We start from the raw sequence: 27,679 nt of genomic DNA, 5'->3' as shown, positions 1-27,679 counted from the left end.
ATGGTGTCTTTGTTATCTAGGTGTTCCAGCGTTGAGTGCAGGGCCATGGAGATGGCGTCTGCTGTGGACCTGTTGCAGCGGTAGGCGAACTGTAGTGGATCAAGGCAATCCGGAAGGCTGGAGTTGATTTGTGCCATGACTAACTTTTCGAAGCACTTCTTGATGATGGATGTCAGAGCCACTGGATGATAGTCATTAAGGCACGCTGCTCGACTTTTTTTTGGTACAGGGATGATGGTCGCCTTCTTGAAGCAGATAGGGACTTCAGATTGTTATAAAGAGAGGTTGAAGGTGTCTGCGAATATCCCCGCCAGCTGATCCGCAGAAGACCTGAGTGCTCGTCCGCTTTCTCAAGTAAGGAGACTAAAACTGTACCCACCAGCACCCTATACAGCTGCAACATAACTTCCCTGCTTTTAAACTCCATCCCTCTAGCAATGAAGGACAAAATTCCATTTGCCTTCTTAATTACCTGCTGCACCTGCAAACCAACTTTTTGCAATTCATGCACAAGGTCCCTCTGCACAGCAGCATGCTGCAATTTTTTACCATTTAAATAATAGTCCATTTTGCTGTTATTCCTACCAAAAGAGATGACCTCACATTTATCAACAATGTACTCAATCCACTAGATCCTTGCCCACTCACTGAAACTATCTATATCCCTCTGCAGACGTTCAGTGTCCTCTGCACCCTTGGCTTTATCACTCATCTTAGTGTCATCTGTGAATTTTGACACATTACACTTGGTCCCCAACTCCAGATCAGCTGTGTAAATTGTGAACAATTGCGGACCCAATACTGAGCCCTGAGGGACACCACTAGCCACTGTTCGCCAACGTGAAAAACACCCATTTATCCCCACTCTTTGCTCCCTGTCAGTTAACTAATCCTCTATCCATGCAAATACATTACCCGTACCACCATGCGCTTTTATTTTATGCAGCAGCCTTTTGTGCGGCACCTTGTTGAAAGCCTTCTGGAAATCCAGATACACCACATCCACCGCTTCCCATTGTCCACCCGCTCTTAATTAGTCAAACATGATCTGCCTTTCACGAATCCATTGCAGCGTTTGCCCAATGGGACAATTTCAATCTAGATGTCTCGCTATTTCTTCCTTAATGATAGATTCAAGCATTTTCCACACAACTGAAGTTAAGCTAACCGGCATATAATTACCTACCTATTGTCTACCTCCTTTTTTAAACAGTGGTGTCACATATCACTACCTAAAACAGTGTAATCTGCTGGGAGAGGCATAAAACAGATAATAACCCGAGTCAAATGGAGGGGGGGGGGGCGGGGGGGGAGCGTTGTGAGAGAGGAAAATCAGGGAAATTCCTCCCCGACTCTGTTAGGTGATTGGAGGTCATATTGGCCCTGATGATTTTACCTTTGCTCACCTCAATGTCTATTCCTATTGCCCGGTCTAGTGTTTTACCACCTCTACATCAAATTTACTGGCAAAAATACATTGAAAAATTGATCTGCACCAGATTTATTTGCATCAGCCTACAGGTAGAGGAGTCAGTGGGCTATTAGTAACTGAGTAAGGACTCCTCAGAGCAAACTCTGTGGATCACAGCTTGGAATTTAGTGAAGAAGGAGGCCATTCGGCCCATCGAGTCTACACCGGCTATTGAAAGAGCACCCTACCTAAGCCCACACTTCCACCCTGTCCCCGTATCCCAGCAACCCCACCTAACGTTTGGGCACCACAGGGTAATTTAGCGTCACCAATCCACCTAACCCACACATCTTTGGATTCTGGGAGGAAACCGGAGCACCTGAAGGAAACCCACGCAAAACACAGGGAGAACGTGCAGACACCGCAGTCACCCAAGCCGGGAATCGAACCCGGGTCCCTGGCGCTATGAAGCAACAGTGCTAACCACTATGCTACTGTAAAGGGTAAAGCTAGTACATTGATCAACACCAACTTTCTCACAAAACATTTCAAAAGCTAGTGATTTCAGGTGGCGTTGCTCATGGCAAATAAGGCGATACATGTTTCTAAGTTCAAAAGTTATAAACTATTAAATGCATATTGCTGTTAATGGTAGAACTGTTTTTACAAACACCACAAAATCTAATTAATGTTAAAGTAGATAGATTCAGGTCAAATGTAATTTAACTGCTGTTTGATGGTGGGTAAATTAGAAACTGCTGGCAAATCGGAGGTTCTGAGATTAATGATTGGCTTTCTGTTCTTTTTAAAAAGTTAATTTTACATCTGTAATGACATAGGGGATCTGGTGTGTGACATAAATTGGTGGATGTCCCAGGACATTGCGGTTTGTCAATGAAATGAAACAATGCTCCAGAAGGAGTATTAGACAGGATAATGGAGGTGTATTATTTTACTGGTGAGGTAAATGTACGGAGTGAGTGGTGTGGTGGTATTGTCACTGAACCAGTGATCCTGGGTAATGCTCCAGGGACCCAGATTTGAATCCCACTGTGGCGAGATTTTTTTCCTTTCTTCGTTCATGGGACATGGACGAGCCTATGGGCTAGCCTAGCATCTATTGCCCATCCCTAATTGGTCTTGAGGGGGCAGTTAAGAGTCAATCACGTTGCTGTGGGTCTGGAGTCACATGCAGGCCAGACCAGGTAAGGACGGCAGATTTCCTTCACTAAAGTTCATTAGTGAACCAGGGTGGGTTTTTACAACAATTGACAATGTTTCATGGGGAGTGGTGTCCCTCAAGCTACATGGCCATTTGTCTCTCTAACAGAGACATATGCCCATGGTTCTTCATGGACCATGGACCTGACAATTGTTGTTAAGTAACAAGTGTTTGGGATTCAGTAACTATAAATGTACGAACACCCTCTAAGACACAGAGCTGTCAAATATACAGGCCATAATAATGACAAATCAGTTGAGATTCACGGGATGTGTTGTCAGAATGCTCAGCTTAAGAATACCCAACAGGTGCCCTACTCAGAGCTACGTGAGGGATTCCATTCACACAGTGGGTCAAAGGAAAAGTGTCAAAGAAAATCCCAAAGTCTCAATCGCGAACAAAATGTTATCCATCATGAAAAATGGTGTTAAGACCTTCCACCCAACAAGAGGGAGAATGGCAAGAGAGACAGAGAGGGCAGCAGCTTGAGCCAGCAATTCATCACCACCTCAACCAGCTGACAGGCAATGTTCTCACTGGGAGGTCAGGCAATGCTAAAATGGTCCTTATAAACAACCTGCAAACTGCAGTCCAAATATGTGCAGGTTAGGTGGATTGGTCATGCTAAAAATTGCCCTGTAGTGTCCAAATGTTAGGTGGGGTTGCGGAATTACGGGGATAGGGTGGAGATGTAGGTTTAGGTAGTGCGCTCCTTCACGGGCCGGTGTAGACTCGATGGGCCGAATGACCTCCTTCTGCATTGTAGATTCTATGATTCTATGAACTATTGCCAACACTAACATCTCATTTCCACTCAGTCATCTGCAAGAATCATCTTTGGCACAAGGGGCAGCACGGTGGCGCAGTGGTTAGCAATGCTGCCTCACGGTGCCCAGGTCCCAGGTACGATCCCGTCTCTGGGTCACTGACCCTGTGGCGTTTGCACATTCTCCATGTGTTTGCGTGGGTTTTGCCCCACAACCCAAAGATGTGCAGGGTAGGTGGATTGGCCATGCTAAACTGCCCCTTAATTGGAAAGAATGAATTGGGTACTCTAAATTTATATTGGAAAAAATCTTTGGCACAAGGGATTGCCAATTATGGTGAAGTAAGTATATCTATAAATTGAACTAAGACTGTGGAGGCTTTAAATGGATTAAGATAGCGGTTTATTATTAAATTATAGATTACACTTTTAAAGTGGCTTACATTCATTCATCAGTCAAAGACATGTCGAAATGCATTGAGGATTAAAGTCTAGGTGTTTCAGACAAATTGATAATTTAAAAAAATTCATGAGTTAATTAGTGGGAAGAAATTACCTATGATGAATAAATTTGCCTATAATTACACGACACACAAATGTGTGAAATATAAAATATGACAGATAATATATGCCCTCGTGGACATTTTCATTATTTTTTTTAAAAATTTAAATAAATTTGAGTACCCAATTCATTTTTTCCAATTAAGGGGCAATCCACCTAGCCTGCACATCTTTGGATTGTGGGGGCGAAACCCACACAAACACGAGGAGAATGTGCAAACGCCGCACGGACAGTGACCCAGGGCCGGGATCAAACCTGGGACCTCGGTGCCGTGAGGCAGCAGTGCTGCTCTCTGCGCCACCGTGCTGTCCCTAGACTGACACACATGAAGAGTTATTAGAACAGGTAACCAAGGGTGGCACGGTGACACAGTGGTTAGCACTGCTGCCTCAAGGTGCCGAGGACCCGGGTTCGATCCCGGACCCGGGTCACTGTCCGTGTGGAGTTTGCACATTCTCCCCATGTCTGCGAGGGTCTCACCCCCACAACTCAAAGATGTGCAAAATACACACTAAATTGTCGCTTAATTGAAAAAAAAAGTACTGTAAATTTATTTTTAAAAAGGACAGGTAACCAAAAGCTTGGTCATGGAGCATCTTAAGGAGAGAGGCAGAGAGATTTGGGGAGGGAATCCCAGAGATTAGGGCAACTGAAGGTACAGCTGTTAATGGTGGAGCAAAGATATCAGTCATGTGCAATATCCCTTTCCAAGTCATACGTTCAAAGGATTTAATGGATTTACAGGCATATATCTACCTCCATGTAAGTCAGAGGAGGAACAAAAGCTTTTACCTGAAACTCCTTTGTAAAGTTGTCACCACTTTCGGAAGGTACTTCACCCTCTTTCTTGTCTGATATGCTCTCCACGCAGCTTGGATCAAACACGCAGCCCTGTAGAACTTCTAAACACGCAAAGATTCACAAATTATTTTTAAGTTAAATTGCTTAAACTTGTAATAGTAATAAATATAAAAAATACAATGGGCGGGAATCTCCAGTCCCCCAGCCGAGTGTTTCTTGCCTTGTTCGCTGGCAGCGGGTACTATTTTCCCACCTCTTGTCAATGGGATTTCCCATTGAAGACACCCCAGGCGGGGCGGCATGGTTGCGCAGTGGTTAGTACTGGTTCAATCCCGGCTCTGGATCACTGTCCGTGCGGAGTTTGCACATTCTCCCCGTGTTTGCATGGGTTTCGCCCCACAATCCAAAGATGTGCAGGTCAGGTTGATTGGCCACGCTAAATTACCCCATAATTGGAAAAAAAATTGGGTGCACTAAATTTTTTTAAAAAGACTCCCCTGGTCACCAGGAAACCCGCTGGTGGGGGTGGGCTGCCAGACGGAAAAGTGAAAGTGAATCCTGATGAGAGGAGAATTCCAGCCCATGATGAGAAAAAGCCACTGAATCCAAGAGTTTTTTTTCGATCCAGGAGTTCCAATTTGCTCAGCCTAGCATCCAAGTGCATTGATTCATCCAAAATTTTGATTTCACTTTTGATTTTACTCAGTAAATTGTTCTGTACCTTTCTCACCCTTTCTCCTCCAGGTAAAAAGAGTGTTCAGCAAATCTTGTCTTTAGTCCACTGTGGCTCTTTGGAAACGTTATCCAATCAGCCCAACTTCCCAGTTCTTTCCCTCCCAATAGCCTTGCAAATATTAAGATCATAAGGAGGTAAGAACATGTGAAAAAGCCGCAGGAGTAATAGTAATAATAATAATAATCTTTATTGTCACAAGTAGGCTTATATTAACACTGCAATGAAGTTACTCTGGACATTCTGAATTGGACATTCTGAATTCTCCCTCAGTGTACCCAAACAGGTGCCGGAGTGTGGCAACTAGGAGCTTTTCACAGTAGCTTCATTGGATTTAGATTTGTTTGTCACCTGTACTGAGGTACAGTGAAAAATATTTTTATGCGTGCAGCTCAAACAGATCATTCAGTACATGATGTGGAGATGCCGGCGTTGGACTGGGGTGAGCACAGTACGAAGTCTTACAACACCAGGTTAAAGTCCAACAGGTTTGTTTCGATGTCACTAGCTTTCGGAGCGCTGCTCCTTCCTCAGGTGAATGAATACATTGGGTGAAGCACACAGGAGTGTAGTATTAATCATGTCAGTCCATAAGAGGGTCGTTTAGGAATCTAGTAACAGCGGGGAAGAAGCTGTTTTTGAATCTGTGCGTGTTCTCAGACTTTTGTATCTCCTGCCCGATGGAAGAATTTAGAAGAGTGAGTAAGCCGGGTGGGAGGGGTCTTTGATTATGCTGCCCGCTTTCCCCAGGCAGCGGGAGGTGTACATAGAGTCAATGGATGGGAGGCAGGTTTGTGTGATGGACTGGGCTGTATTCACGACTCTCTGAAGTTTCTTGCGGTCTTGGGCCGAGCAGTTGCCATACCAGGCTGTGATGCGGCCAGATAGGATGTTTTCTATGGTGCATCTTTATAAAAGTTGATAAGAGTCAGTGTGGACATGCTGAATTTCCTCAGTTTCCAGAGGAAGTATAGGAGAGCTCTTGCGCTTTTTTGGTGGTAGCGTCGTTGTGGGTGGGCCAGGACATCCTGAAGTCAATGACCAGTTCTTTAGTTTTGCTGGCATTGAGGGAGAGATTGTTGTCGCTACACCACTCCACTAGGTTCTCCATCTCCCTCCTGTATTCTGACTCCTCGTTATTCGAGATCCGACCCACTATGGTCGTGTCATCAGCAAACTTGTAGATGGAGTTGGAACCAAATTTTGCCACGCAGTCGTGTGTGTACAAGGAGTACAGTAGGGGCTAAGTACACAGCCTTGTAGGACCTCGGTATTGAGAACTATCGTGGAGGAGGTGTTGTTGTTTATTCAGTGTTCCAGTATCCCATGTTATTCAGTTTATTGCAGTGTTAATGTAAGCCTACTTGTGAGACTAATAAAGATGTTATTATTTTTGTGACTTCTGTATGAGAACACCAAACGCTCTGAATGGCAACATTTCTCAGAAGTTCAACATCTAAAAATGAATCTGCTGTTCAATTTTTCCTATTGAAGTTGATAACTTGACACTTCCTCACATTATATTCCAACTACCACGCTCCCGCACAATCACTTAACCGTTCTACATTCCTGCATTGTTGCTTCCTCAACAGCTTTAAAAAAAAAATTTAGAGTACCCAATTATTTTCTTTTCCAATTAAGGGGCAATTTAGCGTAGCCGATCCACCTACTCTGCACATCTTTGGGTTGTGGGGGTGAAACCCACGCAGACGTGGGGAGAATGTGCAAACTCCACACGGACAGTGACCCAGGGCCGGAATTCGAACTGGGGTCCTCAGCGCCGCAGTCCCAGTGCTAACCACCGCGCCACATGCCACCCTTCCCTCACAGCTTATTTACAATCTAACTTCACAGTGCCTGGAAACTTGGATACTACATTCATATAAAAGCAAAATACTGTGAATGCTGCAAATCTGAAATAAAAACAGAAAATGTTGGATAAACTCAGCAGGTCTGCCAGCACCTGCTGTGAGAGAAGCAGAATTAACATTTCAACTCCGTGTGACTCTTTTTCAGGGCTAAAGGGGGAGAAACACGATGGATCTGATGCTGCTTAAGAGGACTTGGAGCAAAATAGGAGGTCAGTGATTGGTGTGAGATAGGAGAGATTATACGAAGGTGTTTAGGGCACAAGGAAAAGTAAATGTTAATGGCTGTGCTAAGGATTATAAAAGGTGCTGATAGTGGCATAAAGGTAAAATAGCAGAATGTGTGAATAGGAGAAGAAAGGTCAGTGCTCAGGCAAAGCAAAACTTAGGAAGTGACAGATGGCGCTGTGGAGAGAGGGGTTGTGTTGGGACAAAACAAAAATTGGATAAAAAGGGGTCAAGGTGTAGGAGAAAGTTCACAGTCTAAAGCGTGACCCAAACTTTCCTGTCACTTCCTACAGCTCCTCACACCCAGCTTCCCATAAAAATTCCATCCAATTCTCCCAGTTCCTCCGCCTCTGTTGCATCAGTTCCAATGATGCCACCTTCGAAAAACAGCACTTCTGGCGTAGCTGCTTTTGTCCTTTGCCGAGATTTCCACCCAACTGCAGTTGACAGGGCAGTCAGTCATGTCCGACCGATCTCCTGCACCTTTGCCCTCACCCCTTCTCCTCTCTCCCAGGACCATGATAGGGTCCCTCTTGCACTCAGTTTTCATCCCACCAGCCTTCACATTTAAAGGATCATCCTCTGCCATTTCTGCCAACTCCAGCATGATACCACCACAAAAGACATTTCCACTCACCCTTCCTGTCAGCACCCTCCAGGCATCGTTCCCTCCGTGACATCCTGGTCCACTCCTCCATCATCCCCAGCCCCTCACCCCCTTCCCATGGAACCTGCCCGTGCAATCGCTGGAAGTGCAACACTGCCCCCTTACTGCGCTATCTCCCTCCTCACTGTTCAAGGCCCCAAACTCCCCTTTCGGTGAAGCACCATTCCACTTGCACATTCTTCAAATTGGTTTACTGTATTCGCTGCTCCCAATATGGTCTCCTCTCCATTGGGGAGACTAAATGCAGACAGGGTGACCGCTTTGCGGAACACTTTCGCTCAGCCCACAAGCATGACCCCAACTTTCCTTGCCATTTAAACTGACCATCTTGCTTTCACGCCCACACGTCCATTCTTGGCCGGCTGAAGTACTCCAGAGAAATCAACGCGAACTGAATGATCAAGACCTCACCTTCCGATTAGGCATGTTACAGTTTTCTGGACTCAACACCGAGTTCAACAACTTTAGACTGCAAACTTTCTCCTTTTGACCCTTTCTTTAGATCCAATTTTTGTCCCAACGCAATGCCCCCCTCTACAAAGCCGTTTGTCACCTGTTCTCAAGTTTTGAGCACGGACCTTTTATTCTCCCATTAACACATTCTGCTATCTTATTTCTATGACATATCAGCACCTTCTATAGTCCTTAACACTGCCATTAGCACATCTTTTTGTCTTGTGCCCCAAACATCTTTGCGCAATCTCTCCTCGCTCACACTGACCTTCTATTTTGCTCCACCCTCCCTTAATCAGCATAAAACCCATCACATTTCTCCCTCTCTTTAACTCTGAAGAAGAATCATATGGACTAGACGTGTTCACTCTGTCCCCTCTCCACAGATGTTGCCAGACCTGTTGGGCTTATCCAGCATTTTCTGTTGGATACTGTATTCCCTTTTTAAGCGCACATCTAAGTTTGATCATTACTATTGCCAAAACCAGCATACTAAAGCATATTTTAATTCTCACAGAATCATCAATTCTATGCCACCGAGTAGGCTAACAATACATGCCTGCTGGCTTATTCCTTGGGTGGACCCAGAATAGAGGTGTTCCAATAGCTGACTCAAGTCCTCGTCAAAGCCTCTTCCTGTCCATTGTTTGCTCAGGAAAGGACATAAACCTGGAGGAATAAACGTCTGACAAATTACTTTTCAGACATTGCTTGACAACTGCTGTCACAAGAATTAATTTTAAAGTGCAAAACATAATGCTGGGAATTTGAAATTACCTGTTACATTACCGACATAAATCCAAGTTTTCTTAGACTGCATTGAAATAATAACTATTCGTAATGCGCAATTTTAACACTAACTCAAGGTCACCTTGATTCTGAATATAACGGTACAAGTGTCTGGCTGTCCCTTGTAGTCACGCACTCAGTAACTAATTGAGGGACCAGGCTTCCAGAAAGGGGGAGCTGCAGAAAGCCATTGCCCCGCTCTTACCTCCAACATTCCTGCCCCACCCCCAATCCCTGCAGTGCCAAACCTGCGATCCCCACCCTGGTTTCATTCATCTTTGGTCCAGGGTCCCTTCAAACAGCACAGTAGCAGTGACAAAGTTTTGACCATGAAGGAATTCACCATCTAAGTGTATGTGAATTGGCATGGTGATGTTATACTGAGGTGGATCTCACTGACCCAGTGCCAAAAAGGGAATCAACAATTCCTGATATTCATGTTGACTAACTTTGCAGTGTCTCCTGCCTCCTTTGCCAGGATATGGAATTGACGGGATCCTTGATCCAGCCATCCTAGAAAGGTGGGATCCTCCAGGTTAGAAAGCTGCAGGGTAATAATGTGCACCTTTCATGCTGAAAGGCTTCCAGTCACTCACATTTCTCCTTAATCTTCACTGTGGTCATGTTATCATCAGAACCTGGTAGAAATGAATATGTGGCTCACACCAAGGACATGGGGGGCTGAATTCTCTGTTCCTAAGGCAAAGTGCCGACGAAAAATTTGTGGTGTTTCACGACGGGCGAATTGCCGCGTAACCCTCACCGATTCCGGTGAGGGACTAGCACCAGCACCGCGTGGAACACAGTGGGGTTCCCTCCCTCCAACTTTTCAAAATATGAAATAAACTAAGTTCTTGGGAACCCCTCCTCAAGGCAGACTGGAGCTGCAGCTGTCGCCAGGCAGACCCCTCCCTGTCTGGGGCGTAGGCCTGCTGCTCTTATGTCAACAGGCCACCTCCAGGCAGTTACATTCTTCCTTGATGCCTCAAGGAACCTGAAGGTCGACTGGAAGATTCTAGTCAACGGATCTTAATCATCCATTAACAAGGTTAATCCGACAAGTTGTCCCTCCACCCCCTCCCACATCCGGGCCAATGGCCCTGGGCCGGGGTGGAGGCAGAAGAACCAGTGCGCTGGACGGCAGTGCAAAGTTCTGCAGCCCCGCCCGCCTCCATGTACACATGTCTGTTTGGAAGTCAGTGAGAAGAGCTCTCCAAATCTATTCAGGAAAGCACACAGGGACCTGAAAGGTCATCGTGACATGTTAAAAAACTAAATCTTGTTCCAACAAAAGTCACTGAAAGATTGGTTCCTTCACAGTGAAGCCCTGGCGATTTGAAGCAGTCACAATGCTCTTTCTAACACATTACTGAAATCTGCATGAAGCTTTTAGGAAGTTGGGGAAACCGGTAAGAAACAACTTTCTTCTCACGTTCAGATAAACTAACGAAAGAAAGGGTTTGTATTTACAAAGCAACACCCCACAGCCATCAGTAAGCCCAAGTGTGCTTTTCCTTTACAAATGCAGTCACTGAATTCAGGAAAACAATTATTTTTAAATGTGTAGTTTTGTTCAGGAAAGCTGCTAACTGTCCTCCAAAGTTAAATTACGGCAAAATACTGCAGGTGCTGGGAATCTGGAATAAAAACAGAAAGTGCTGGAAATACTCAGCAGGTCCAGCAGCATCTGTGGAGAAAAAGAGCAGGGTTAACGTTTTGTGTCAAATATGAAGATGGTTCTGCAGAAGCTCGGTAAAGGAGTCAAATTCCACTCAAAACGTTAAGTTTGTTTCTCTCTCCACAGATGCTGCTGAGTTGGGAGGTTAAGTTATAGTGAGACAGCCTTAAGGCTTATTATCAAAACCAGATACAGTTAGGGGCTGGTTTAGCACAGTGGGCTAAACAGCTGGCTTGTAATGCAGAACAATGCCAGCAGCACGGTTCAATTCCCGTACCGACCTCTCCGAACAGGCGCCGGAATGTGGCGACTAGGGGCTTTTCACAGTAACTTCATTGAAGCCGACTTGTGACAATAAGCAATTATTATTATTATTATTATTATTATTAAAAAGAAAAAAATGCAACAGCTGAAAATCTGCACAATTCAGGAAAAACACATCCAGACTGTCACGGTTTCTTCCTCTATTCAAACGCTGACAGAATGGCTGCATTTTCCTCACCTGTTCTTGGGGTGGATTTTAACTCAGCTACCTTCCTCATGGGAAATTAACATTTCTCACGAGAGAGACAACCCAGGCTTCAGTTAAATGCTCTTGCTCCACTTCCTGCATGGAGCAGCTGGGAAGAAACTTTGCATTTATATATCTACACCACAGAACATCCCAAAGAGCTTTGCAGATAAAGAAACACTTGTGAAATGCAAGTCACTGTAGAATGGAGCAGAGCAGCACCACAGGGAATGATTAGGTGGGAATGCGATTGGATTAGATTGGGGGAATTAAGGGCAGCACAGTTGCCTCACGGCGCTGAGGGACCGGGTTCGATCCCGGCACCGGGTCACTGCCTGTGTGGAGTTTGTACATTCTCCCCGTGTCTGCGTGGGACTCACCCCCACAACCCAAAGATGTGCAGGATAGGTGGATTGGCCACCCTAAATTGCCTCTTAATTGGGAAAAAAAAAAATATTTTTTTTAATTGGGGGAATGGGACCTACTGGATTACACCATGGAGAGTCAACATGGACTCGATGGCCTCCTTCTGTGCTGTCAATTACTCTTGGTTGGCTGTCATTTTGCAGGTAATGGGGTGAGTAGCGGTGTTGTGAGAGGGAAGGGGATGAAGCGAGTACCCCTCCACCTGTCTGCTTAAAAATTGATGCCCAGAAGTGGCCATTAAGTGGCCTTAATTGAGACGAGGGTGGGCTTCTCCCTCGAGGCCCTCCCTTACCCATTGCTGCCAGATCTGGGTGGGTGGGGTCCAAGGGGATTCCCATCTGTGTAATTTGACCGCAGCCGCCTCAAAACCTGTGTATTAGGGTTGGGGGGGGGGGGTCACGATGAATGTAAAATTGAGCCCAGAAGTATTTCACTGGCTGCGAGGCATTTTGAGATGTTTGTGAGTAATGGAAGGTGCTATATAAATGCAAGTTGGATTCGGTGCTGCATACTGGTACCACCGTGGCTTACCAACCTTCAGCCAGCATGGGTCCTAACCTCTGGAGCAGAGGAAAAACGGAGATTCAGTAGAGAACATTTATGAAGACTTCTCACAGATATACAGGTAACTGAAGATGAGTATTTCAGTGTCAAAGCCAATAGAATTTGTAGGATGGGATTAATGAAGGACAAGATGCGGACGGGGAGCTTCAGTAGGGCAGACCATGATTGGCTAAGGAGACAGAGCATAAGAAGAATCAATCCGATGCTGATAAAAGATAATCGACCTGAAACACTAACTTCTGGGTGTATTTATCATGGAGAAGGATTTCAGTTGCAGTGGTGACGGGGCTGGGGAAACACAAGGGTAAATTCCTGCGATATTTTAGAATGGCCAAGAAAATGCCAATTGAAAAGATATGGGGCGGGATTCTCCGTCCCGCTGCACCTGTTTTCTGCTGCGGCGCGCCCCCACCGACAGTGGGATCCTCTGCCCCGGCAGCCGGCCAATGGGATTTCCTAGTGTGGACACCCCCGCGCCGTCGGGAAATCCGCAGGTGTGAGTGCGCTGCGATGAAGCGGAGAATCCTGCCGACAGAGAATCCCACCGGGGTTTGAAGCCACACACAGGATTGTGCAGGACACAGAACATTCATCATTATTGACCACAGAGCAGAAATTGAATGCACTGGATTTGTTTGACTCATTACCACACCACACACTACAGTTATCAACTTACCAGTTTGGGAGCTCCTTCTTAAAAGTTGAGAAGAAATTAGCCTGGTTTAGTTTCTGCCCTTGGGTAGTGCCAGAAACACCCTCAATAAAATGCAAATGCTGTGAACGTTAATTAAAGCATTACTGGAAACAATTAGTACTTCAAGTACCTTTGTAGGAAGTGCAAAGTATCTTCAAGGTGGGAGAATGGGACTCCACTATCAATAGCATGACTTTGACAGATGTGCTTCCGATGACTGGATTGCTGGTTGCAAAAAGCTTGTAAATTAATTCATCCAGAATTATGCGGATGTGTTTCTCTTCCACAGAGAACAAAACTGTTCTGAAAGGCGAATACAAAAAGATATAACCTTTCCTATTTATGTGTGGAACAGACTGTTGGGAATGGTGTGATTTCAGAGGATGTTATAACTTTTAAAAGGGGCAGACAATTATATCAGAGATAAAATGGAGTAAGAATTCCACTACCTTAGGATTAGCTCGATGAATAGGGTGGTTCTTTCCCTGTCATTTATAGCCCTAACCTCCTGAGGAGATTAGGCCAAGCGGTAGGAATGGCGCAGTTTTAAGCAAGACTAGTGATGGGTCTGGGTAATCATGGTCTCCCAGAACTTGTCGAGGAATTTCCCCAAGCATTTCCTGAAAATGGGCTGTTTTCTTTTTACTTCATCTCTGGTGTTCCCAAGAGTTGGTATCACTACAGATTGTGGAGGATGGTACATGAGGTTAGACGATGCAATGGGTAGGATAGAAGAGTGCTCAGGGGCTTTTCCTACATTTTCTTTTTGTATGTAACAATCTAACGTTAATCAAAAGGTGGCGTGCACATCTCTCTTGTGCTGGTCCAAAGCCAGGGTTATGAAATTCCTGCAGTTTTACTGGACGGGACACCTGTGGACCTTCTTGCAATGACTGTATCCGTTTACAGAGGGCTCTGAAGCCCACCTAAGGCAGGTCTCTGCTCAAGAAGAGGTTACGTGTAGAAAATTTACATTGCAGTGAAGGGATTTGAACATCCTAAATCTCAACACAACAAAAAACAAGTGAAAATAAGCTTACGTTAGCATTGTTCTACATGCAAGATAGATGTGCTATATAAAACAAAAAAAGAGTGGCTAAGGTAAATATTGGTCCTTTAGAGGATGAGAAGGGAGATTTAATAATGGGAGATGAGGAAATGGCTGATGAACTGAACAGGTTTTTTGGGACGGTCTTCACAGTGGAAGACACAAATAACATGCCAGTGGCTGACGGAAATGAGGCTATGACAGGTGAGGACCTGGAGATGATTGTTATCACTGAGGAGGTAGTGATGGGCAAGCTAATGGGGCTAAAGGTAGACAAATCTCCTGGCCCTGATGGAATGCATCCCAGAGTGCGAAAAGAGATGGCTAGGGAAATTACAGATGCACTAGTGATAATTTACCAAAATTCACAAGACTCTGGAGTGGTCCCAGCGGAATGGAAATTAGCACACGTGACACCACTGTTTAAAAAAGGAGGTAGGCAGAAAGCGGGTAATTATAGGCCAGTTAGCTTAACTTTGGTAGTAGGCAAGATGCTGGAATCTATCATCAAGGAAGAAACAGCGAGGCATCTGGATGGAAATTGTCCCATTGGGCAGACGCAGCATGGGTTCATAAAGGGCAGGTCGTGCCTAACGAATTTAGTGGAATTTGTTGAGGACATTACCAGTGCGGTAGATAACTGGGAGCCAATGAATGTGGTATATCTGGATTTCCAGAAAGCTTTTGACAAGGTGCCACACAAAAGGTTGCTGCATAAGATAAAGATGCATGGCATTAAGGGTAAAGTAGTAGCATAGATAAAGGATTGGTTAATTAACAGAAAGCAAAGAGTGGGGATTAATGGGTGTTTCTCTGGTTGGCAATCAGTAGCTAGTGGTGTCCCTCAGGGATCAGTGTTGGGCCCACAATTGTTCACAATTTACATTGATGATTTGGAGTTGGGGACCAAGTGCAATGTGCCCAAGTTTGCAGACGACACTAAGATGAATGGTAAAGCAAAAAGTGCAGAGGATACCGGACGTCTGCAGAGGAATTTGGATAGGCTAAGTGAATGGGCTAGGGTCTGGCAGATGGAATACAATGTTGACAAATGTGAGGTTATCCATTTTGGTAGGAATAACAGCAAAAGGGATTATTATTTAAATGATAAAATATTAAAACATGCTGCTGTGCAGAGAGACCTGGGTGTGTTAGTGCATGAGTCGCAAAAAGTTGGTTTACAGGTGCAACAGGTGATTAAGAAGGCAAATGGAGTTTTGTCCTTCATTGCTGGAGGGATGGAGTTTAAGACTAGGGAGGTTATGCTGCAATTGTATAAGGTGTTAGTGAGGCCACACCTGGAGTAGTGTGTTCAGTTTTGGTCTCCTTACCTGAGAAAGGACATACTGGCGCTGGAGGGTGTGCAGAGGAGATTCACTAGGTTAATCCCAGAGTTGAGGGGGTTGGATTACGAGGAGAGGTTGAGTAGACTGGAACTGTACTCGTTGGAATTTAGAAGGATGCGGGGGGGATCTTATAGAAACATATAAAATTATGAAGGGAATAGATAGGATAGATGCGGGCAGGTTGTTTCCACTGGCGGGTGAAAGCAGAACTAGGGGGCATAGCCTCAAAATAAGAGGAAGTAGATTTAGGGCTGAGTTTAGGAGGAACTTCTTCACCCAAAGGGTTGTGAATCTATGGAATTCCTTACCCAGTGAAGCAGTTGAGGCTCCTTCATTAAATGTTTTTAAGATAAGGATAGATAGTTTTTTGAAGAATAAAGGGATTAAGGCTTATAGTGTTCGGGCCGGAAAGTGGAGCTGAGTCCACAGAAGATCAGCCATGATCTCATTGAATGGCGGAGCAGGCTCGAGGGGCCAGATGGCCTACTCCTGCTCCTAGTTCTATGTTCTTATGTGACAGTTCAGTTGCTTGGTAGCTGATTCCAAACGTGTTCATGGCAATGTACACAGATACGGACAACTGTGTCATTCTAAAACAGTGTTAATGTGTATCCTTTAGCAACATAAATCATTGATGTTTCAGCGATTTTAAACAGGTGATTCTGGACATTTGAATGTTATAGAACAGACTGCAGCATCTCACCTGTTCACCTGCAGTATACCGAGCAGGACAGACACCATGATCGCTCCAGTTTCAACATCATCAGTGAGCAACAATTGCAGGAGGGAATCAGACTGAAATACTGCATTGAAAAGAGAAAGGCAGTGAAAAGAGAAAGACAGTTAGCAAAGGACAGCACAGCCTCGATCTTGCAAACATTGTGCTGCAGTCCCAAGTCTTAGCAGCTGGCATTTTTTTTTACTTTTGTTTGTTCCGGGACTTCAATATGCTATAATCTTTCAATGAGGTTTTAGAATGTCAAGCTCCATCTGCTTGTTCAGGTGGATGTAAGAGAGGCCAATCCACTTTTTCAACCAACAGGGAGTTCTCCTCCTATCCCGGCTAAATGTGTCCCTCAAACAATTTCACCAAAAGAGATTATCTGGTTATTTACCTCATTGCGGTTTGTGGGATCTTGCTGTGTGCAAGGCGGCTTCTAATTTTCCTGCACAACAACAACCAGACTTCAAAATTAATTTATTGCTTGTCAACCACTTGGAGATAACCCAAAAACGTGAAAGGCTCTTCATAAACATACTCGATGGGTCGAATGGCCTCCATTTTGTGGCGTAAATAACTTTACGACTCTCGAGTGTGGCATTATTATAACCATCAGCATTATAAGGGTTAATGTAGTATCATGAGTAGCCACTAGAGGGAGCTTCAGACACAACTATATAAGGCAGTGATGCTGGACCTTAGGGGAGGAATGTCTGCAGGAGATGGCTAGTGAAGGTCATAAGAGCAGTTAGTGTGGGAAGGTTAGATTATAGTTTACACCAGTAGTGAGATGAGCAGTAGATGAGTGTAGTTAGATGTTTCTGATCAATTCTGTATTCTAAAGGACTAAGTATCGAAACTCAGTTTAGTAGTTCATAGCTTTGTTTAAGTAAAAGCTATACTGTGGTCTTTGTGGAACTACGCCAACCATTCTAAATAAGCAACGCAAAGAACACCACACTGAGTTTCTTACACAGTGAACTGTCTGTTATTTGACACTCACACAAATCAAAATTTTCTATTAATCAGAATTTCTGATGTTTCCCTAAAATGAACCATCATTCTACCAACCGGAAACAATTACAAAGTTATCCGGGTACCCTTCGTCGTCCAGAGTACTTCCCCGGAGCGGAGAAACTACGACATCTTCTTCGCAGCCTTCAACGCGTCATCGATGAAGATGAACACCTTGCCAAGGTCATCCCCACACCTCCACTACTTGCCTTCAAATGACCGCGCAACCTCAAACAAACCATCGATTGCAGCAAACTACCCAGCCTTCAGAACAACGACCACGACTGTAGCCACCTGAATAGGCCACTTCCCGACTTAAAATAGAGAACCGCAAAGGCTAAAGGGAAATTCAGCCAACACAGGCAAAGACTAGCAAATACAGAAATCATGTATATTGGAACCTACAAAACAACCAGACAGCACCGAAACCAGCAATCATCTACATAGTAAGTGCGATTCCCAGGCACAATGGCAACAATTAAGGTAAACAAAGCCAAGCCAGACCCCTCGGCGCCAGCAGGAGCCAAGACAAAGGAAGGCCAACGGACACTTAGGGACCACCCAGCGATCAGGAAACCGCTCCAGCATTGGAGAAATCGATCCAAGTGATCGGAAAGCAGTCCAATCACTTGGAACCAGGTACGGGCTCCGCCCCAAAGGGCGGGAAGCCCCTGGGGACTATAAAGTAAAGCCCCCAAGTTCAAATCGTTCTTCTTGGCAGGGTCACTCAGCAGCGAATCAACCCTTGAGAGTGAACTGCCCAAGCTGCTTCATCAACCAAGTAAGCCTCAAGTCAACGCTCGCTACGGGATAGGCGCTCCTAGCTACCAGTCCATACCCGCTTTTAAATCCTGCAGACTCAGGACCTGAACGAAAGGCCATTTGTTCCGCTGACCTGGTGGGCCAGTCCAAAGCTAAATATAGGCCTGTTAGTTATAGAAATAGTCTAGAAAGTAGAGTTATGCATGAGTAGTGATTTACTGTGTATAATAAATGTGCTTTGATTTGAATCTTACTAATTGGTGTGTTGAGTTATTGATCATTACTTGAACTTGAACCTCGTGGCGGTATCATAAAGATACCTGGCACCTCTAGAGCAAAGGTTATAAAACAGAGCCAATTGAACCAACCAAAAGTTAGCAACACGACACCACACAACCCTGCCATGGCAATCTCTGCAAGACTTGCCAGATCATCGATATGGTTACAACCATTACACGTGAGAACACCACCCACCAGGTACGCAGTACATACTCGTGCGACTCGACCAACGTTGTCTACCTCATACGCTGCAGGAAAGGATGTCCCGAAGCACGTTGGCGAGACCACGCAGACGCTGCGACAATGGATGAACGGACATCGCGCGACAATCGCCAGGCAGGAATGTTCCCTTCCAGTCGGGGAACACTTCAGCAGTCAAGGGCATTCAGCCTCTGATCTCCGGGTAAGCGTTCTCCGAGGCGGCCTTCAGGACGCGTGACAAAGCAAAATCGCCAAGCAGAAACTTATAGTCAAGTAGCGCACACATGAGTACGGCCTCAACCGGGACCTTGGCTTCATGTCGCATTACATTCACCCCCACCATCTGGCCTGGGCTTGCGAAATCCAACCAACTGTCCTGGCTTGAGACAATTCACACCTCTTTAACCTAGGATTACCCCTCTCTCTCTGAATCTGTAAAGACTTAATCACCTGCAAATAAAGAGGTTTCAAGTGCTTGCAGTTTCAGATATTGATACTTTAAATGGCCTAAATTTTCTCTGTAGTAAAAAGGATTCTTTAAAGCAACTGCAAAGTTAGCATTAATTATTGTGTTTTTTTAATAAATACTCCAGACTGTCACTATGGCTGGCGCTCATTGCTTCTATGCAGTATATAGTAAGAGAATGGGCAAGTGTCATGGCTAGACATGGCGAGCATGAGGCATCATAGAGAGTGAGTGGCATGGCATAACTTGGCATGAGAGCCAAAGTGGGTGGATGGGGATTGTGTTTGGGGTGATAGGGTGTGAGGCGAGAGGGATGGAGGGCCTTCCTGTTTTTATTTTAACTGGGGTGAAGGGCGGGCCTTTTAAATAGCTCGCCCTGGTACCCAGCAGCTGCACCAAACGTTCTTCCAGGTCAACTGGCCCAACTCCAGCCCACTACCACCTCCTGACAATGAAAACCCTGCCTTTGCGGGCACATTCCCCAGAGGTGGGCAGGCCGAGCTGGGAATTTTTCTCACTCCCCCACCTGGAAGATGAAAATCTAGGCCATAGTGCCTGTACCCAGTCTACTGAATCGCTATCATTTTAAACACCTTGACTGGATCATCTCTCAACCTAAACTCAGGGGAATACAACTTTTATGCCTTGGATTCCACCGATATACAAACGCTGACAATGCCCAGGCCTCTCTCGACTCCTTCACTGGATCAGGCTGTTTCTCCACCATTCAACACGGGGTGTGTAGAAATTTCTGGGGGAAAAAAAACACTTGTTCCCTCGCTGCCAACCCCATCCTTCTCCCTGGCAACATTCTGAGCCTAAACCAGTCGATTTACAATCTTGGTGTCATGTTTGACCCCAATAGGAGTTTCAGGCAACATATTTGCACCAACAGGAAGACTGCCTATTTCCACCTTGGTCACATCACCCAACCTCTCGCTGTCTCAGCATAGAGAGTCAGGATAAATGGATCTCTTCCAGATTGGCTGCACATTCTCCCGGTGTCTGTGCGAGTCTCACCCCCACAACCCAAAAAAGGATAGGTCAATTGGTCACGCTAAATTGTGCCTAAATTGGAAAAAAAAAAGAATTGGGTACTCTAAATTTATATTTGAAAAATCTTCAGATTGGCAAACTGTAACGAGTGGAGGGCAGTGGGGATCAGTGCTGGGGCCTCAGCTACTTATGATCCCCGTAAATAACTTGGATTAAATGGCTGAATGTATTGTATCCAAATTTGCAGATGAAATAAAGATAGGTCGGAAAGCAAGTTGTGAGGAGGATTCAAAGGGATCTGGATGGTTAAGTGAGTGGGCAACAATTTGGCAGATGGAATAATGTGGGAAAATGTGAGGTTGTCTACATTGAATGAAATGAAATGACAAATGAAATGAAAATCGCTCATTGTCACAAGTAGGCTTCAGATGAAGTTACTGTGAAAAGCCCCTAGTCGCCACATTCCGGCGCCTGTTCGGGGAGGCTGTTACGGGAAACGAGGCAGTTATTGGCTGTAGAATAGAAAAGCAGAATATTATCTAAATTGAGAGTGACTGCAGAATGCTGTGGTACAGAGGGATCTGGGTGTCCTTGTACATAAAATCACAAAACGTTAGCATGTAGGGGCGGCATAGTAGCACAGTGGGTAGCACTGTTGCTTCACAGCAACAGGGTCCCAGGTTCGATTCCCGGCTTGGGTCACTGTCAGTGTGGAATCTGCATGTTCTCCCAGTGTCTCCGTTGGTTTCCGCCGGGTGCTCCGGTTTTCTCCCACAAGTCCTGAGAGATGTGCTTGTTAAGTGAATTGGACATTCTGAATTCTCCCTCTGTGTACCCGAATAGGCATCGGAATGTGGCGACTTGGGGCTTTTCACAGTAACTTCATTGCAGTGTTAATGTAAGCCTACTTGTGACAATAATGATTATATTATAGGTACATCGTACATAGGTAGGGGCTGTTTAGCACAGGGCTAAATCGCTGGCTTTGAAAGCAAACCAAGGCAGGCCAGCAGCACGGTTCAATTCCCGCAACAGCCTCCCCGAACAGGCGCCGGAACGTGGCGACTAGGGGCTTTTCACAGTAACTTCATTTGAAGCCTACTTGTGACAATAAGCGATTTTCATTTCATTACATTTTTCATTTTCATTTCATTTCAAGTAATGAGGAAGGCAAATGGAATGTTAGCCTTTATTGAAAAGTGGATTGAGTATAAAACTACAACTACAACTTGCTACAACTACACACGGAATTGGCAAGACCTCACTTAGTGTACTGTGTAAAGTCTTGGTCTCCTTACTTAAGGAAGGATAATATTTGCATTGGAAACAGTTCAGAGAAGATTAATTAGGCTGACTTAGGGATAACAGGGATGTCTTATGGGGAACGTTTGAGCAGGTTGGCTGACACTGATTGGAGTTTAGAAGAATGAGAGGTGATCTTATTGAAACATATAAAATTCTGAAGGGGCCTGACAGGGTGGCTGCTGAGAGACCGGCTCCCCTCGTGGGAGAATCTAGAACCAAGGAGCAGTTTCAAAATAAGGGACCTCCCATTTAAGATGGAAATGAAGAGGAAGTCCCTGCTCTTAGAGTGTCATTAGAATTTGGAATTTTGTTCCAGAGAGGTCATTGAATATATTCAAAACCAATTTAGACAGATTTTTGATTTACAAGGGAGTCAAAGGCTATGTATGGGGCATAGGCAGTGAAGTCCAGTAAAGGAATCAACCATGATTTTTATTAAATGACACAGCAGGCATGATGGGCTGAATGTCCTACTCCTGTCCCGATTTCTTTGAACTCCAGTTCATCTGCTGCTGAAAATCTCAATCATATTGCTGTTACCTGTAGACTTGAATATTCCAATGCATCCCTGACTGGTCATCTACATCTACCCTCTATAGACACTCATCTGAAACTCTGCTGCCAGTATTTTAACTTGCAGCAGGCTCCAGCCCCTGTGCTCACTGACCAACATTGGCTTCAGGTCAAGCATCATCTTGATTTTAAAATTCTCATCCTTAGTTTGAAATTCCTCCAGAGCCTCGCCCATCCCCATCTAAAAATGTCTCTCAGCCCACAAGCCTCCGAGCTATCTGCACTCGTCCAATTCTGGAATGTTAAGCAATTTTGATTTTAATTGCTCCACCATCGGTGGCTGTGCCTTCAGTGACCTAGGCTCCAAGATCTGGAATAGCTGCTCGATAACTCTTCACCTCCCGGTCTTGCTTTCCATCTTTAAGATGCTCCACCCTCTTCGACCAAGCTTTTGTTGCCTTATGTTGCCATTGTTGTATTTTGTTTTATAACGCTCTTGTGAAGTGTGGTTAGGGGCTGGTTTAGCACAGTGGGCTAAACAGCTGGCTTGTAATGCAGAACAAGGCCAGCAGCGCGGGTTCAATTCCTGTACCAGCCTCCCCGAACAGGCACCGGAATGTGGCGACTTGGGGCTTTTCACAGTAACTTCATTGAGGCCTATTTGTGACAATAAGCGATTATTATTATTATAAGTGTCTTGGAATGTGTTTCTAGGTTAAAGGCACTATACAAATGTGAATTGCTGCTGTACAATCTGTGCTGCACCCGACTCCCACGATCAATATATATTTCCTGCTTTTTGCCTTTCCACAGATACTGCCAGATCTGCTGAGTATTTCCAATAATTTGTATTTTTATTGTCAATTTTCAGCAGTTGACTTCTATATTTTTCTTGCTGTTGGTTGCTGTAATTGAATGCAGTACGATAATTATACTTCTAACCACGGAGACATCACTTCAGTATTCAAAAATCTCCTGCAGATGCTGCATTGTCAAGTTGGTTCCAAGGAGCATCAGTGATGATGACAGGCTGCCAAATATGGTCAGAATCATTTACGGCACCGAAGGAGGCCATTTGGCCCTCTTCCATTCCAGCTCCCCGCAGAGCAAGCGAGTCATTCCCACTCTCCCGCTCCATCTTCTTCAAACATTCATTTCCGTTTGAAATCCTTCAGTTTCTCCTTCCACCGGCCTGGTGGGAAGTTTAAAAAATGTTCTTCCTCACATTCCCCCTTCATCTCTTGCCCATAATCTTAAATCTGTGTCTCCTAGTCCTTGTACCACCAGCTAATGGGATCAGCTTCTCTTTGTATACCTTATCTAAAGCTATCATAATCTTGTACGCTTCTATCACATGTAGCCACGTAAAATGGCTGCGTTCCGATTAATCTGGCCAAAACCCAGTTTAAAATGGCTAACCCGAAAGACTGCTGGGAAAAGCAGCTAAGAAGACACAAGCAGGCAGCTGCAGACAGTATTGCATATTCGGCTCTGGGAAGTTAGCCCAAATCGATACTCAGGGCAATCAACAGCCCATCAACCCAGGTATTTGCAGTTGCATTCAGGACTGTTTGCAGCCCATCTATCCAGACATCCACAGTTAATCGGCCATCCCCGGGAACAATTGCAACATATTAGCAATTGAATACCGGGCCAGACCTGTCGGCGCCTGCAGTGGCCGAAACAAAGACAGGTGAGCGACCACCCCCCGATCGAGGAATTACCTCACCATTGGACACATCGACCCCAGAGATTGGGGACAGATCCAATCACTTGGGACTCAGGGTCAAGGGCCGCCCCAGGAGGCGGGAAGCCCCTGGGCCCTATAAAAGTGAGGGTCCAAGTTCAGACCTCTCTCTCTCTCCTCTTCGCCTGCTCGAGACCTTCGCAAGAACAGCAACCGGCAACAGTAAGTTTGAATCCAGCGATCGCTACCCGGTAGAGACACCTAGCCACCGACCTGTAGCAGCCTTTTGAATCCCGCGGGCCAGATCGGATTGGACAAGCCATTCGTTTCCCTGACCTGGTGGGCTCTTCCCAAGTTAAGTATTGGCCAGTAGTGATAGGTTTCATAGAATTTTTTTTATATATCATAGAATTTACAGTGCAGAAGGAGGCCATTCGGCCCATCGAGTCTACACCGGCCCCCGGTAAAGTACCCCACCCAAGGTCAACACCTCCACCCTATCCCCATAACCCAGTACACCCACCCAACACTAAGGCCAATTTTGGACACTAAGGGCAATTTATCACGGCCAATCCACCTAACCTGAACATCTTTGGACTGTGGTAGGAAACCGGAGAACCCGGAGGAAGCCCACGCACACACGGGGAGGATGTGCAGACTCCACACAGACAATGACCCAAGCCAGAATCGAACCTGGGACCCTGGAGCTGTGAAGCAATTGTGCTATCCACAATGCTACCGTACTGCCTGTTTATTATATAGAAAGTAGTATTAGGGTATTAATATTGCTTGTTGTATATAATAAATGACCGTTGTTTTAATCCTTACTAAGCGGTGTGCTGTATTATTAATCATAACCTGAACTTGAACCACGTGGCGGTATCATAAAGATACCTGGCGACTCATGAGCAAAGGTGACGTAATCAGAGCAAATAGACTAAGGTTAAAAAAGAGCAACATAATTGGCGACATCCTGACGGGACCCGACTTAGAAGTGGAAAACCACTCCGGGAAAACCCCAACATTTTGAATTAGAATCCAATCAGAAACAAAAAAAAAACCCCACAAGTGTTCAAGCGGTTCTGGTTAATAATTCACAATTCGGAGCGCGCATGCCGATGGCAACTGTGTCCTGTCTGGCACAATTGCGAGGCACAGAGGTCGTCGTCAGGACGCTCCGCAAAGAAATAGAAGGCATACATCGGACGAGTAAAGTCGATGTATGCGAAATTGAGAAAGAGAACCTGGAGTTAAAAGGGAAATTAGCAGCAAAGGACGAAGAGATGGCTGACGCCAAACGGGGTCACCAATCTTGTCTGGCGCACTTGAGTAGTTTCCAGTCACAATATGAAAAGGCTTATCAGGACCTGCAGCGTGCAGTCCTGGTAAAGAAAGAAACAGAAAACCAGTTAGAGACGCTCCAGAAACAATGCAGTGATCTCAAGGCAGCCTTGAGAGCGCTCCACGCCACAACCACGGAACAAAGGCAGAGTACTTTGGACCATGCAAAGTGCCGAAAGCAGATTGCAGACTTGAAAGCACTGCTTTCTGTCCAAAAGGGATTTCAAGAAACCTTTGGGGAAAGTTTAGACCAGGAAGACGGCCCTGATTGGGAAGAATTGCAAGAGACAGCGCAGAGATATGTTCAGGGAGCATGTGCGCAGGGAAAACCCCAAAGGAGGAAAGCACCCCCACCCACCACACAACAGATAATACAGGCTCCCATGAACCCTGTAACAACCCACCGCACCGCCACAGCAGACGAGGCGGAGGTCTTATATTCCACCCCCCTCACAGTGACCCAATTACGGGACGCGTGTGCCAAAATCACACCATTTCTTTGCCACCGTCAAACGCCAGGCGACCATGTACGGCCTGGATGAGAAAGAGCAGGTAAAGCTCACAGTCCTCAGCTTAGACCCATCGGTCGCAGCAGCCCTTACCGACCCACAGAATATAGGAGGAGGCACCCTTGCAGAAATGCATACTGCCATCCTGGATGCGATCTGGTACAACCGGGGCGACCCCGTAGACGGTCTGAATAAATGCAGACAGAAAAAGTCTGAACACCCCACAGCGTTCGCAGGACGCTTGTGGATTCATTTTGAAGCCGTTTTCGGCAACGTAGACCGTGCCCATTTGTCCGCAGACAATATGGCCAAGTGGACCCGCACCCTTATCTCCCATGCCACGGAAGCAGGACAGAATGCCTGTAGCAATTATGACCCCCTCGGAGGAGGCTCATAATGAAAAGTGGGTGGTCAAAAGATTGTCCCGCGTTTGGGAACAAGCGGCTCACGGTAAATCAGCAACTAGAACCCCCGAGGAAAACCAAGCCGCCGCAGACGTGCAGGCAGTAAGAACCACTCTCCACAACCCCGCCTGGGTAAACGAGGGAAAGAACAGCCCCCCAGCCAAACCGCAAGAGTGCTACAATTGCGGACAGTTGGGACATTTTGCTAAAGAATGCAATGGTCCTAAAAAACCACAGAGTGCCCAACCGACAGGCACTCTCAATAAGAAAAAGGCAGAGCCCATAGCGACCGAGAACTGAGGTGTCCACATGATGATTTAAAGGAGACACTTGGTGAAAAGTGTTGTCCTTTCTGATGGAACCTGCAGAATGTTTTATGTTGTCTGTCTGTTTGTTAAATGTTGTTCGTCCTACAGGAGAATTCTCTCACCGCCCCACACCCATTCACCTGAACTTTGTAGCTCTTTTCCAAACGGACAAGCCAGACGCTTGTTCAGCGGTACCAACTTGTCCACAGATACGTGGTCATCAGACCAGACGCCCGATCGTAGCTACTCTTCTGATTTGATGGTAGAATCAGAACAGTAACCCCACCATGATGACTACATTTTTGTCCGTTCATTGGTCGCTCAGGCAGTGGAGAAACGGCGTGAGACCCGCCCTGCCTGGGGACCCCCCCGTTGGTCAAAAACGCTCGGGTAGGGAAGATACGGTATTGGTAGCCGTCCTACCCGGGGACTCCACCCAAATCTTACCCGTCGCGGCCCACACGCACCTCATTCGACCTTTTCTTTCAAAAACAGTTTTATTTTATTTAGGCAACCTTTAGGTTGCTGCCACATGCTATTTACATCCTAGAACATTTGGATGATAAACCTAGCACTGGTCCACCATTGGGAAGTGTGCCGTGTCCAAACATTTGTTTTGAAAAAAAAAAAATGGGGGGGGGGGAAAGAGAGTCACATACTGTGACCGATTATAAGGGTTTAATTGGCCCCAAGAAGGACAGACACACTAACACACCAGATATTAAACCGAAGTATTTACACACACTACGCTTGTCTTACAGAACTCCAGAAGCTCCAAGTCCGGAGAAAACCAGCGAACACAGGAAAAGGAAAGAAAGAAGACAGCCATGAGGACTCCTTTCATCATGCTCAACACTCTTTTGATGAACTTTTGGTTGCGCGGGAACGCGGACACCATCACTCCAAACCCCTTTACTGTTAACACTTCACGGCCCAGTAGTACCGAGGGCCCAGTCACCAACCACGCTGCATTATCCTGGTGTGCCAAGTTCATAACTTGGTACTCCCTATCGTACATCATTGAGGCACTGTTGGCATTGGCTATACTCAGTTGTGCAGTACAGACCATGCGCCTCGACAAGTGGAAAAGGAGAGCGTACCGCGCTCGAACTCCGGTTTATCGGATCCGATCCCCGATATTCGGCTATGACCAGACCCCAGACCCCCGCGACATATGAACAATAAAACATGCACTGGCGGTTTTTCCTGTAAATAAAAAGAAAATGTATGGAAATGTATGATCCTGAGTTTGACTGCCAAGCCAGGAAAGAATATATTAAATGTTGTGATTGTTATTGTATGTTTAGAGAGATAAGATTGTATAATGCTTGAAGAATTGTTTAGGTAAAATTAGAGGTTCCCAGTTTATTTTTTTATAGATACATGCCCCTGCCTGACATAGCGCC

At 45.6% G+C, this 27,679-nt stretch overlaps 1 protein-coding gene across 1 annotated transcript in view; it reads right to left on the bottom strand.

Moving 5' to 3' along the window:
* LOC140386891 (IQ calmodulin-binding motif-containing protein 1-like) overlaps nt 1–27,679 on the bottom strand; it is a 64,180-nt gene that overhangs the window by 16,394 nt on the left and 20,107 nt on the right. Inside the window, exons 6-9 of the mRNA XM_072469731.1 lie at nt 16,471–16,570; nt 13,504–13,676; nt 9,271–9,380; nt 4,754–4,863 (exon numbers count right to left, since the gene is read on the bottom strand). Coding sequence (XP_072325832.1) covers nt 4,754–4,863; nt 9,271–9,380; nt 13,504–13,676; nt 16,471–16,570 — 493 coding nt within the window. The remainder of the gene's footprint in view (nt 1–4,753; nt 4,864–9,270; nt 9,381–13,503; nt 13,677–16,470; nt 16,571–27,679) is intronic.

The sequence above is a fragment of the Scyliorhinus torazame genome, chromosome 2, assembly GCF_047496885.1.
Source record: "Scyliorhinus torazame isolate Kashiwa2021f chromosome 2, sScyTor2.1, whole genome shotgun sequence".
In the NCBI taxonomy this organism is placed as follows: domain Eukaryota; kingdom Metazoa; phylum Chordata; class Chondrichthyes; order Carcharhiniformes; family Scyliorhinidae; genus Scyliorhinus; species Scyliorhinus torazame.
Note: the sequence above shows the minus strand (reverse complement) of the source record. Positions and strands in the feature narration are given on the sequence as shown.